We start from the raw sequence: 14328 nt of genomic DNA, 5'->3' as shown, positions 1-14328 counted from the left end.
GAAAAGATTCGTCATCACCGTTATAAGCTATCATCCTGTATTACCTGCCTGCAGTTGCCCAAAGTGTACCTGGCTCTTTCAGTGCGTTTGGAAAATCCTGGAAGATTGCTTCCATTAGGAATGTTAAAGAATATATCCTGACTTTTTGTCCCCTAAATTCACCCTGAATTTTTGTAAGTTTCAACTTGGAACAATGAACTGAATTGCAAGCACCTTAACAAATGACTGGGCATGTTGCATAAGGTTGGAGGTTATATAGCGAAATTATACTGAAGATGTTACCTAGCCTGGTAATGAAATGTTTGGAAACCAACCCACAAGCTGAGAGAATGAACTTACACCCCTCATCCTACACTCGTGCTAAAGATATTCGCCAGCATTACAAACATTGCATGCAACTAACCTGCTACCACCAGTGTCCCAGAGGTCTTCTTTTCTCCAGCATAAAATGTGTATTCTCCTTCATCATCTTTCATCATGTTGATTACTGTCAGCTTATATATTGTGCCGTGTGCCTCGATCTTGTACTTGGGGCTGGCTTTGATTTCTTGGTCCTTAAAATGCCATAGGACATCAATCCCAGCATGGGACAGCTCAACTTCAAAGGTGACGTTCTGGGTTTCAGTACAGGTGATATCATGAAGACCTTTAATAATCTTAATTTCTGTTTAAAATAAACATATAAGGGGGTTAACGGTTTTGAATTCCTATTATCACATCTTTGCATGAGCAGAATGCCTGCACGTTTGAAGAATACATACTTTCAATTATGAGATTACAGCTGGTTTCCACTTTGCCAACAGCCAATTTACACTGTCCTTCATCTGATGCATATGTCCTGGTAAAGACAAGTCGTTGCTTCATGCCCTTGGAGACTGCATGTATACGGTCATCGGGCTTTATTTGTTCATCATTTATATACCATTTGGAGGAAGATACATCAGGGACAGAAATTTTGCTCTCAAGGATGGCTTTTGTGCCTTCAATAACATGGACATCTTTCAGAGGAACAATTATCTCCACACCTGCAAAACAGCATAAAATAGCCATCATAAAAGTGTTACATTTCAAGCATTCCAGATTTAAGATTCTTCCTCAGGGTCATATTAATACGTTTCCTTCCTGCTCTTTAGTTGGGAGGAAAGTATATTGATATAAACTGCCCTCACAGGCTATCTTTAGAGTGCCTCATCAGCGGGGCTGAGAGATCTATTGTTTCATGGAACAAACTCATCGATGTGTCTTCTGGAAGTAATTTGTACACTGTAATCTAGGCAATTTCCAGGTGGCATCATCTATGAAAATGGGAAATAGAAGATTGATATACCTATGCTACCCCCCCCCCCCCAGCCTGTAAAATTCTGCCTGAGGGAATGGAAGAGCAGATTGCTCTCAGTGCAATTGGATTTCTAGATCATTATTTCCTGTCCTCCCCTAAAAGTAATTTCTATCCCAAATCAGTTTCGATTTAGCCAAAAAAAAAAAAAACCCCAACCCTCTTCTTCCTCTCTCATCTCTTCTGTCTCCTACCATCACCACTGCCATTCCACATATGTTTTTGTGGGGGCAAGTGTCCACATATCATATACTTCCTTTATAATTTCTCCAGTATGCATGTTCATGAATACACATGCAAACAAGATAGCAATAGCAGTAGACTTATATACCGCTTCATAGGGCTTTCAGCCCTCTCTAAGCGGTTTACAGAGAGTCAGCATATTGCCCCCAACAATCTGGGTCCTCATTTTACCCACCTCGGAAGGATGGAAGGCTGAGTCAACCCTGAGCCGGTGAGATTTGAACCGCTGAGCTGCTGATCTAGCAGTCAGCCTGCAGTGCTGCATTTAACCACTGCGCCACCTCGGCTCCTATACACAAACACTGCCTGGAAAGTCTTTCAGTCTCCTGGAAATTCAATATTCCAGTGAGGAAAAAGTCCAGGTGTTCCTATAGCCAAAACCAACATGGAGGCCCAGTGCTCTGCAGCCAGAGGGAAGGAGGACATATCCATAACAGACTAGCTAGGGCAACTAAACCTAATCCTAAATAGATGATGTCCCTGACTATATCTTCCCCGTCTTATCCCAGAGGTTCGCTAGATTGTCTTTATGGAAAGTTTTTGCATGTGACAATTCTTGACGGAAGATCAGGTATGAGATGGAAGTGATGTCACGAGAATATATGTCTTTAAAAAATTAACAAAATACTCCATGCTGCAGCAACAATAAAATATGCCTTGACTTAGATTTCCTTTTCTTTTTTCTCATTTCCTTTGATCTCTTTTATGTAGTAGTTATTACTTCATTTTTGCATTGCCTTAATTTTGCCCTTGGAGGATATGGTTACAAGATTCCCAAGGAAACTTACTAGAGACAGAAACGTGGCCAGATGTTACAAGAAGCAGACTAGGGATGTGAAAGGAGTAGGCTCCTCTGTCTTCTTTGGTCGCATCTTCAACTAGGAGCATATGGGACTGCTTATCTATGACAATGTGGATACGATCACTTGGTTGAATTTCGGTGCCATCCTTCATCCAGACACCTTCAACGTTTTCTTGGGAGAGCTTCACTTCAAGTTGTATAATATCACCTTCACAGACCTTCTGATCTGATAGACCTTGAAGGACAGTCACGGGTCGTGCTGAGGTATATATATAAAAAAAAACACAACACAGTTATTCCTGATGAGAAACAGTGGCTATGAACTATTTGTAAGGCAGGATCAGTTTCTGTGGATGGGCTTACGTTTCATCTTTAGTTTACAGGAGGTCTTTTTCCCTTCTGCCACAAAGGTGTATTCTCCTTGGTCTTCTTTAGCAACATCTTTAACTGTAAGGATCTGACGACCCCGGCGTGAGGTTATTACGTATTTATTATTGGGTGTCAGCTCAGTGCCATTATGATACCACTTTCCTTCCACATCTTCAGGTGAGATTTCACATTCTAGTTCCCCTGAGAAGGATTCTGGAACTTCGATATCCTCCAATTCTCTTATAAATTCAACAACCGCACCTACATCCAAATATTGACATTTCAGTAAATTGCTATGAAAATTCCCCAGCTGGATTAAACATATGCTCCACTTTAAAGTGTTTTCAATAGCTAACAACAAAAGCTGGTAACTTTGGATGGTATAGCAGATATCAGAATAAAAGCATTTCCAGCAAGATTTTATTTTGTCTCAAAACCATCTTAATTTAGACATAATTTTCACTAAAATGCCTGGTTTTATAAGTGTTTATGGCTAGTTTAGGCTATACCCTGTCCCCTTAGATTTCATGTAAATAGTGCACCTCCAAAAGTAGCCACTCATCATATTTAGCATATTGAAAAAGAAATCAAAGAAAGCTTGTTTGAGAGTCATGGTGGCACAGTGGTTAGAATGCAGTGTTACAAGCTACTTCTGAGATTTGAACTGCCAAATTGCAGGCAGCCGGCAATCAGCAGAAGTAGACTGCAGTACTGTATTATAACCACTGCGCCACCATGGCTCAGTGCTTAATGTGCAGGCTCCATTAAAAGTCATATGTCAAGGACTGCCTGTATTATGCTCAATAATGACCAGCTATGAAGAGAAGCTCAGAATGACTGGTTGAAAACTCTGGATGGAGAAACTCCTTTGAACAGTGCAGTTCATATTTCATTTCTAAACAAATATATATGGGCAAAAAAGCATGAGTTAAAACAATTTCTGTCCTCACCTTCTACAATTAGTTTGGCTGTTGTTTTTACAGATTCGTCTTCCACAAGGGCACAGCTGTAATCATCTTCGTCAAACTTGTCGATCATTAGTATGGAAAGGAAGTGGCCCTTCCTGTCAGAATGTGTTCGGTATTTGTCTCCAGAAAATATCTGTATCCCATCCTTGTACCATTGCACTTTAACAAAGGGCTCAGAGGTTTCACATTCAAAGGTTGCCATCGAATCTTTCTCCTTAGCGGTGACATCTTGTAACTCCTGCATAAATACGATATGCTGCTTGGCTGCCAAAACAAGAAAAAAGATATTGAAGAGGGACGGAAGGCTTGAGCATGATGGCATGAAAGCAGTGACGTGTGGTGAGGTTTATGGCTGGTGAGGCAGTCCTCTCCCCCGACACTCCACTGACTAAAGCACTTTCTTTCCCCCGCCTGTGCTCGCGGCAGAGCTCAGGCGGGCTGCTGCGAGCACAGGCGGGCGAAAGAAAGTGCTTTAGTCAGTGGGGTGTTGCGGGAGAGGAGAGAATGCCTGAGCATTGCATTTATTAAAGAAAAAAGAAAAAAAAAGGAAATTTGAAGGAAAAGAGGGAACGTGGGGTGGGGGTGGGGGGCATCAGAAACGGAGAAACAGAGGAGGAAGAGTGAGTGCGATACTGCAGCTTTAAACAGAATGACAGAGTTGAAGCCTCTAAAAAAATGCGCCCTCTACTATGAGGGAGGAGAACTGCGTGCCTCAACTATCTCAGGATTTTTGGGGCTTTTAACCCTCGCTTAACTCTGCTCGAGCACCTAAAAATCAGACTAGATGAGGCATGCAGTTCTCCTGTCTCATAGTAGAGGGCGCTTTTTAAGAGGCTTTTTTTAAACAGGCAGTCATTCACGGTGTGGCAGCAGCTAGCTAGCCTAACCTCAGCACTCGCCTTTTCCCGTTTACATTGTTTTCCTTTTCATGGTTGACCGTGGTGAGGCTGTGCCTCCCCTGACTGCACGTCACTGCATGAAAGCCAAGATGAAACACAAACAGAGGGGATTACTTTACCTTGTACTAATAAGAAAGCATGACTGGAGGTTTCACCGGCTACGTTCATAGCTTTCACCATTATGCTGGCAGAATCCTCTGCTGTGACATCTCTTATGACCAACTCGCAAATGGTATCTTCTGGCCAGTACCAATAGATGCGGTCTGACCTCTCAATCTGCACACCATTTTTGAACCACTGGCATTCTGGATCTGGTTTGCCTACTACTCGAACACGGAAGTGGGCATCCCCTCCTTCACTTATTGTCTGGCTTTGTATACGCTCAAATATCTTGGGAGCCTCCATGCTTGGACTAAGTTGAACTTTCTCTGGCTTGATGGTTGGAATAGTGATTTTGCCTTCCGCTTCTAGGGCTTTCCTTTCCTCCTCTGTTAACTCCTTGGTCCAATGGAGAAGTTCTTCCTTTGTCTTCTTAAGCAACTCTTCGTATGATTCATCCTTCTTACGAGATTTAAGCTCCACGGCGGTCATAGCTTCAAAGTAGCCCTCCTCAGTTCTGCGCTTGAATTTACTGCGGAGTTCTTCAGATTCTTCAGATACTTTCTCATGGCTGACTTTTTCTGCCTTTTTCAGCTTCACCACTTCTTTGGTAGTTGCCTCAACTGGTTTGTCAATCTTTTGGACGTCAAACAGAAGTTTTCCAGGCTCTGTTGTTGGAGCTTCATGCCTAGGCTCGGGTGCCCGACGAAGTACTGATCTGAAATCTTCTCTCTGTTGAATTTCAATTTTCACTGAATGTTCAATTGAACCTTCAGGGTTTTCTGCAGATATTTTCACTTCACCTGTATCGTACGTTTTGCAGTCCACAATGTCCAGGTAGTAGATTCCATCATAACGAACTCTAAACCTTTTACTTTTACGAACAAGTTGTCCATTGAGGTACCAATTGACTTTTGGTAGTGGGTAACCAGTCACCCGGCAACGGAATCGTGCAATTTCACCTTCAACGACTCTTGCAGGTTCAGGAAATAAAACTATTTCTGGCTTTTGTTTCACTTTTTGATCTTCTACCACACTACTAATGCCCCCTTCATGGGCCATCCTTTCTAACTCTTCGATGCGCTGAAGACCCTTCCTGCCTTCTGGCAATTGAGTTTCTTCAACCAGGCTTTTCTCATCTTTAACAATGAGAGTTGCTGATGTATGGTCTGTACCGTATTTATTTGTAGCTCTGCATGTAATCACACCACTGTCTCTGGGATAGGAAATGTCATAGTCAAGGCTGCAATATCCAAATTCATTAATCATCCGAAGTCTGTTTGCTGCCTCTAAAGGCTTGCCGTCATGTAGCCACTCTACTCTCATGGTGGGATCACCAATGGGTGTGAGTCTACAGTCAAAATGGGCTGGCCCAAAGCGTTTGAGTCTCAAGGAAGTGAGTTTTTTCTTGAAAAATGGCTTCTGTTGCTTTTCTTTGTCATATAGGTCTCCTTCCTCCCATTGTTCTTGACCATAACGCATATGGAGAGGTTCTAATTCCGGTGCCGCAATTTCTTTTGCTCTGTATGTCCCCCTGGGAATGATTAGCCTTCTTTCTGGTTCAGGCTCAGCAAAGTCAACTTCAACATTGACTTTACATCGTGTAGTGTCACGTCCGGCTTTATTAATGGCAGTCGCAGTATACCACGCGGCATCATGTCTGATCGTGGACTCAATCTTCAAGGCAGCTTCGCCTTTTGTTCCTTCAATTCTGAAAATCAGAATGGGGAGAGTTAAGTACATGAGTTTAACACAACTTTTCAGCCAATTAAATTATTTATGAATGGTGTTTACAGCGCCCCTTCTATCTTCTAGCATTTGGGGAATGCAGAATTTAGAGAAATGTACCGTATTTTTCAGAGTATAAGATGGACCTTTTTCCCTCAAAAAAGAGGCTGAAAATCTGGGTACATCTTATACATTGAATAACCATTTTTTGCCTCTCGAAACCCCATTCCCTTCACCAAAATGGCCATGCAGAGCCTTTAGGAGGTTTTCAGAGTGCTCCTGGGGGCTGGGGAGGGCAGAAATGAGTGAGAAACAGGTAGTTCGTTGCTCAATTTTGTCGTCCCCCCCCCAGCCCCCAGGAGCATTCTGAAAGCCTCCTAAAGGCTATATGTGCCCTTTTGGGGACAAAAAATGGGCCCATTTTAATGAAAAATTGGCCACTTTTGGCAGGTCTTCAGAGTGCAAAAACTTTTCTTAAAAAATTGTCTCTTCAAACCCTTGGTGCCTCTTATACTCTTGTGTGTCTTATACTATGAAAAATACAGTAGATAGTCCTCAAATTAAAATGGCAACTGGAACCAGTATTTCTGTGACTAAATGACTAAAGCAGGACATGCAAGCATGCATTAGAGGAACTGTACAAGTTGGGTGCAGGGGTATGCGAGAGGAGCCATATGGGTCAGGTAATCCCAAAAAGTTGCCGCTTTTTCAAGAGGCAACTGGACTTTTGGGTTTTTCTTTGACGATGTTTTGCTTCTCATCCCAGAAGCTTCTTCACCTGTGATTGGAGAAGTGAAAGATCTTCAAAGAAAAACCAGAAATTTCCAGTTGCCTCTTGAAAAAGCACCTTTGGGACAACCATGACCTGGATGACTGAGCGTTTCCATAGACATTGGTCAGATAGGGTGCACAGGAGTGCCAAAGTGGCCTCTGAATCACAAATAGGAGCTGAGAGGAGCGTGTATATGTGGGAGACTCATCCCAGTGACTTGTGGTCTTTCTTGCCAGCTTTTCCTTTGACTTTCTGGGGAAGCTGGCATGGAAGATTCCATATGGCAGTGCAGGGGTATGCGAGAGGGGCATGTAGCAACTGATCATAAGTGACTTTACGGTACTCAGTTGCCCTTATGCACCCAGATCACTATGACATGACCACAGGGCTCCTGGGATTCCAAAACTCTAAAGACTGGTGATAACCACTATACATTCAGTGCTGTTGTAACCTTGAATGGTTACAATGAATGAATAGCTGTAAGTCAAGGAGTACCTGTATGCTTGCTGGGGATAAAAAGAGTTGTACTCCCAGCATATCTAAGTTGCATCAGATTGAGAAAGCTGTTCAGAACATCACTGAATTCTGAATGAATCATTTAATCAAAAAGAGGCATTGGATATTATTACTTTAGTCTTCCTGAAAAATATCCTGAGCACCCCTTAATTTTGTCACTGCTAATTTTCTGCAATGGTTTGGAGTATGCATGATGTGAGCACTGCATTGCAAGCAAAACACTTTTATCCATTCTATTTATAAAGCTTACTTTATATTGGGATATTTATGGGGTACAATGATGTCACTGTTCTTTAGCCATACAATGTCAGGATTGGGGTTTCCCCGGGCTTTCACATTCATTTCCAGTTTATCTCCTTCCTTGACACTCGTATTCTTCAGTTTTTCTACAAAAACCGGTCTTGCCAAATGTTCCCTAGCTGTGATAGACAAAGAAACAAGTTATCAGAGGAATACAGTCAGATACAAAATTATAACCAGAAACATCCCAGCCATCCCCTAAATCAGGGGTGTCAAACTCAAGGCCCCGGTGCTGGATCCTCGAAACAGCAAAGGACCAGCCCACAGTGCCTCTGCCAGTGAAAATGGAGTTCAGGAGGGCTGCATTCATTGACAGAGGGTTGCAGAAGACCTTGGGAGCCCATTTTCATAGTAGAACATTCGGGCCACCACAGGTGCCCCCAACATAAGTGATGTTGAGCTGACCATGCCCACCATAGTCATGCCCACCCTGTCCCACAACGTCAAGCACAACCCGGATGCAGCCCTCAATGAAATTGAGTTCTGCCCTAAATTAATAGAATAAATACCTTCCACTGTCAAGGTCATTGAAATGGATGATTTTCCTGCTCTGTTTTGAGCAATAACAACCCATTCCCCTGAATCAGAAGGCATTGCTGGAACAATAATCATGGACTGTGTGCCATCTTCCTTAATCACTATTTTGTGGGTATAATCATTAAGAACTTGCTGACCTGCAGACACAAATACAGGTATCGTTTCAGACTGAGCATTAACTTCCTTTTAAGCGAATCTTGGGTTTTACAGAAGATGGGTTTTACAGTGATCAATAGAAAGCTTTCATACCATTTTGAAACCAGTACGTCTCCGGCATTGGTCGGCCCACAACTTTGAGGTCAAACCTTGCCGTCTGCCCCTCCGCACATTTAAATGAAGTCGGCTTCAGCACAAATACTGGCTTGTACAACCTTTCCAGCTGTGCTTCATCTGTCTCATCCAGCCTGCGTGCAGGAGAGCGTGAAGGCGAACTGCGTGCAGGGGAACGGCTTGGGGATCGAGGAGAAAGAGATCTGAAAAGATAACGTGTTAACATGTACAGTTACACCTATTGGGCAATGTCTCATTATTCACTAGAGCCGGTTCTTTTATTCTAAACATGGTGCACAAAGTCTGATGCTATAAGGTTAGGTCTTTTTACCACTCTGTAAATATTTATGTATGCAGTAAAGGTCCCTGTGCAGCATACGATATCAATACAATTAAAACAAAGCTAGTACTATCTCTGAAAATGCCTATAGTCATGCAAAACAAAAAATATTTGCGTTAACCTTTGCCTTTTGCTTCTGCTTTTATCTAAATAAGTGTCATTCACTTGCCTAAATAAACAAGGATTAAGGAGTAGATATTATCTGTAGGCTGGATTAAATGAATGGCTACTCAAGGAAACATACATACAGACCAGAGAAATGGTGAAGGATATGAACAGGATTCAGGACAGCCCAAAGGTGCTTTTTCAAGAGGCAACTGGACTTTCTGGTGTTTCTTTGAAGGCTTCTCATCCAAGAAGCTTCTGAAGAGCTGAAGAAGCTTCTTGGATGAAAAGTGAAACGTCTTCAAAGAAACACCAGAAAGTCCAGTTGCCTCTTGAAAAAGCACCTTTGGGGCAACCAGGACCTGAATGACTGAGAATCTCCATTTAGGACAACCTTGATTAGAGGCTCATGTATCCTGCTTCAGGAAACCAAACCACCCGCCAAATCCTGTACCCCACGAGGGGATATCTCAGATGTAATAGAAAATAAAATAAAAAATTGAAATATTGTGTGATCGTAAAATCTTCCAGGGATTGACTATTTTTGTGCAACACTTTACGAGATTATGAACTCAGCCATTTTGAAAGCGGATATGTGAGGTGATTGTGCTTGAATGAATGCCTTCCTCAATATATGGCAAATCAGGAATTTTTGATCAGCAAAAGGCTTATGCTGTGTACAAATATCACCCCGCTCAGCTAACACTGGTAATTTCTAATAAAACTACCTCATAATGAAATAAAACAATTACTTGGGAAGGAGGAAGGGGAATCAACTAACTAACTTATCAGCTGCAAGGATTCACTTAACAACTATGGCAAGAAAGGTTGCAAAATGGGGCAGAACTCACTGAACAAATTTCCAATTTAACGACAGAAATTTTGGGCTCAACTGATGGTCTTAAATCGGGGACTACCTGTAGTCAAATCATAACTAAGGCAAGATTGTTCCTTATTCTTACCGATATCTTCTCATCATTTCCGGTGATGGGATATAACCTGGAGACCCAGTAGGTCCCACAGGCTCGACGTATAATTTTGCTGAGCAAATGGCATTTCCTTTGACATTGCTGGCAAAGGCCGTGTAAATGCCTTCATCTTCAGGCAAGACAACAGGAAAACGTAGACTGGCTCTGCCATCTGGCAGGATCTCCATGTAGTAATGGTCTCCATGTCTGATACGCTTGCCATCTTTGTACCATGCAATCTGCATTAAAGAAGTTACAAAGCTACATGAGAGGCGAGAATGTTGAGCAGGCTTAGGGTTAGGATTTGGGTTAGATAATTTTGAGATGGACCTTCAGTTCCATAAATTACAGAACATTGTTTACTAATGTGCATTTTTCTTGTCTGTCTGTCTGTCTGTTTCACAACAAAAGAAAATATCTGAATCTCTAAATATTAAAGCAAAAGTTCCAAATCTGAGAATTGTTTACCTAGCTAGTAATCAAAACAATCAGTTTGGAAACAGACTTCAGATATACTGTATAGGTCACTTTAAGCTGCTTGGATTCATTTGTTTGAAGTGCTTGTAATAAACCTAAATTATTATTTTTACCCAATATTAAAATCAACGTGGCAAAAGAGTCCGCTACTATACTGTAGTGCAATTTCATACTGTAATGCATTCAATCAATCTATCAGGATAGAGCTAGAAAAGACCTTGGAGGTCTTCTAGCCCAACCCCAACCCCCGGTATGGTATAGATCTTATATTAGTGATTGGCAAACCTTTTCAGCACCAAATGTGGGAAAAGGAGCGCACACACATGCACGCTCTCATCTGGGACACAACCCAGAAGAGGAGCTGCCCAGGGGGAATACACGCACTGGAAAATGCACTTCTGGTTTCCAGCAAGCGCATGTGTGGCGCCCAACTAGACTTCCGGTTACTGGTATGCATGCACATGTGACGATCAGCTGGCTGATGCACATTGGAAAGCGGAAGACCAGCTCTACCAGTTTCCGGTACTTCACAGATGAAGGCCAGTTGATCATTGTATGCACATGCACACCAGAAACCCAGAAGAGGAACCGGCGATAACATGCATGCCATGTGACATAGCTCCATGTGCCACTTCAGGCACACATGCCATAGGTTCGCCATCATGGCCCTATACCATTCCAGACATGTGGTTGTCCAGTCCCTTCTTAAAAGCCTCCAGTGGTGGAGCACCTACAACTTCCCAGATGAGGTAGAGAAGTGTACAGATAATCTATTGCTGGCTCTTCTGAAAAGCAAATGCATTCATACCTTAGGCAAAGGATAGCCAGTCATCTTGCAATGGAAGGTCACGCCACTTCCCTCAAAGATTCTGTAATTTTTTAGTCTTAATTCAAATCCTGCTTCAATGGTTTCAGATTCAGGAATGTCAACTACCATCTCTTCTCCGTCTTCTTCAAGAAGTTCTTCAAGTGTAATCTTAATAATCCGGTACTCAATCTCTTTCATAAGTCTTTCTTCAAAGGAAGAAATATGGAACTCCTGCAAAAAAATAAAAGAGGTGGGTTTATTCCAATATTTAACAAAAAAAAAAAACACCTTGTGAAGAAGACAAAGAGGAAGGAAAGAAAGAGTGAAAGTACACTGTCATGTCTAATTTTGAAAGGAAAAAAATTTTTGTGACATACTTCTGCCTCCCATGATTCTCTAGCATCCTTTCATGCTGATAAATTATTAATATTATTCTTAATAACTGACAGCAGACCTTGGCTGTCGGACAGATAATATTTCCCATGAAAAATAGATTTCTCATAGGCAGAAGGAGCTACTGCTAAAATGACAAGTAGAAGGACTTAAAATAGAAAGACAAGGGGGTAAAAGGAGAGAAGGAGGACATGTAATGGCTGGCAAAGCAAAATGGATTTAGATAAGGCTAGTTATAAAAGCTTGATGGTTTCCTAGGATGATTGGGCTAAGACATCTGAAATGGATCAGAATGTGATCTGGACTCCACAGAACTGAAGAAAAGTAGGGGGCATCTTGAGAGAAATCTACATAGTGAAGATGGCCTCTGTGGGAGAATGAAGATGAAGACAAGAGATAGAAACACCAGAACAACGGAATAACAGAGCTGGACGGGATCTTGGAGGTCTCCTAGTCCAACCCTCTCTTCAAGCAGGAGACCCTATACTATTCTAGACATGTGGTTGTCCAGTCTCTTCTTCAAAGCCTCCAGTGTTGGAGCACCCACAACTTTTGGAGCCAAGTCTTCCCACTGATTAATTGTCCTAACTATCAGGAATGTGTTTCTCTGTAAGAGAGATAGAGAGAGCCCCAGGGCTAGTTTGAGAGAAAATGCCAACCAATATGATTATCTCCGTAATTAACTCTAAATAGAAAATAGGAAGGGAATTAGACATAGAAATACTGAACATTTACTAAATCTTTCAGGTTGCATACGTATGCTGTAGGAAATAGGTAACATTAAAATGCCTGCTAATCTTTAAGCCATGATAGAGGGAAGTGGGAATATAGAGAAAAGGAAGAAGAAGAAATGTGGCATCTTTATCAATAAATAAATGCTGTCATATTGCTGGCAATTAAATTAAATTAAAGAGCCGAGGTGGCGCAGTGGTTAAATGCAGCACTGCAGGCTACTTCAGCTGACTGCAGTTCTGCAGTTCGGCTGTTCAAATCTCATCGGCTCAGGGTTGACTCAGCCTTCCATCCTTCCGAGGTGGGTAAAATGAGGACCCAGATTGTTGTTGGGGGCAATATATAAGTCTAACTGCTATTGCTAATTAAAACTAAACTTGGTTTGTTGTGACAATGATAACATCACAAGTCTTGTATGATATCCAGAGGTGGTATTCAGCCAGTTCTGACTGGTTCTGGCGAACTGATAGAGGAAATTTTGGGTATTTAGAACTGGCAAATACCACCTCTGGCTGGCTCCGCCCCCATCTATTTGTTGCCTCCCGAGTCCCAGCTGATTGGCGTCCTGGCTGATCAGCTAGGCCTTTCTCTGTTGCCCTGCACAGGAGAACAGAACTGGAAAGCAATTTAGTGGGGTAGGAAGGGAATGGGGATTTTACAGTATCCTTGCCCTGCCACGCCCACCAAGCCATGTCCACCAAGCCATGCCCACAGAACTGGTAGTAAAAAGTTTTGAATCCCACCACTGATTGATGTCGTGCCCTAAAAGCCATGAGCCGACACAAACCTGTGACCCACTTACTTGTTCCTCTGCAAATGTCCTGATTAATACAGTATCTTTTGCCATTTTCTTCCTAATCAGGGCTTGTTCTTTTTCATATTCTTTTTCATAGTCAGCATATAAAGTGGGTGGGGCAACCGCAGCTATTTTGGGTTCTTGAACATAGGCAGTTACTTCAGTTTGATACATTGTTTGTTCTTGAGATTTAAGGTAGACCTCATAAGCAGCTAAAGAAAATAAATAAATAAAAAGTAGTTAAAATAGTTAAAAATAATTGTAGCAAGAACCTTAATGCTAATTCTTAACCATTGACATACTTCCAGTTTAACACGTTTACAGCATTATATTTTAAACAGAACAATTTATATTTATAAACACCCATTGCTAAATAGAACACTTATGTGTTTACAAGTTGGAGAGATTAATTCTACCCTCTTTTTATAACTAAGTAATAATTAGAGGCTTTAATGAATATTTTAAATCTCTGGTTCCAAATAATTTATGGAGACTTAGTGTGAACTATTAATCTCTTGGCTTGTAGCTGACTACTAGAAGTGCATGTTGGAATTAATAATTGGCCAAGTATGACAGTGCTGTGCTCTTTTATTAAAAAGATAAAGAGTCATTAAATATGATCAACGCCAAATATTAAATTTAACTCTTCTTTTTTTTCCTACGCAAATCCTGCCCTTCATTAGCTTCTCTAATAAGATAATTGGCAAGTCTAAGCTAGCATGAACATACACACTGGTTCCTTCCTGTGAACAGCGTAGCTATTGACCTCTCCACAACATGGTTTGTATATAGTTAGAAGTGTTATACAAACAAAAGGCAGATATCACTTTCAGCTGCACAAAAAGGACAGCCTGATCCTTTGACCAGAAG

At 41.7% G+C, this 14328-nt stretch overlaps 1 protein-coding gene across 1 annotated transcript in view; it reads right to left on the bottom strand.

Annotated features, from left to right (window-relative positions):
• The window catches only part of TTN (titin), a 310344-nt gene that overhangs the window by 268535 nt on the left and 27481 nt on the right, over nt 1-14328 (bottom strand). The window contains exons 22-33 of the mRNA XM_087705592.1: nt 13465-13670; nt 11538-11768; nt 10247-10491; nt 8819-9042; nt 8542-8706; nt 7983-8151; nt 4737-6427; nt 3701-3982; nt 2745-3011; nt 2368-2640; nt 762-1025; nt 404-664 (exon numbers count right to left, since the gene is read on the bottom strand). Of these exons, the coding sequence (XP_087561718.1) occupies nt 404-664; nt 762-1025; nt 2368-2640; nt 2745-3011; nt 3701-3982; nt 4737-6427; nt 7983-8151; nt 8542-8706; nt 8819-9042; nt 10247-10491; nt 11538-11768; nt 13465-13670 (4278 nt within the window). The remainder of the gene's footprint in view (nt 1-403; nt 665-761; nt 1026-2367; nt 2641-2744; nt 3012-3700; nt 3983-4736; nt 6428-7982; nt 8152-8541; nt 8707-8818; nt 9043-10246; nt 10492-11537; nt 11769-13464; nt 13671-14328) is intronic.

Source organism: Thamnophis sirtalis, unplaced genomic scaffold (genome assembly GCF_051295495.1).
Source record: "Thamnophis sirtalis isolate CommonGarterSnake01/CBP01778 unplaced genomic scaffold, rThaSir2_p1.2 scaffold_1, whole genome shotgun sequence".
NCBI lineage: Eukaryota > Metazoa > Chordata > Lepidosauria > Squamata > Natricidae > Thamnophis > Thamnophis sirtalis.
The sequence above is the reverse complement of the archived record's forward strand: the minus strand, read 5'-3'. Positions and strand labels throughout refer to the sequence as shown.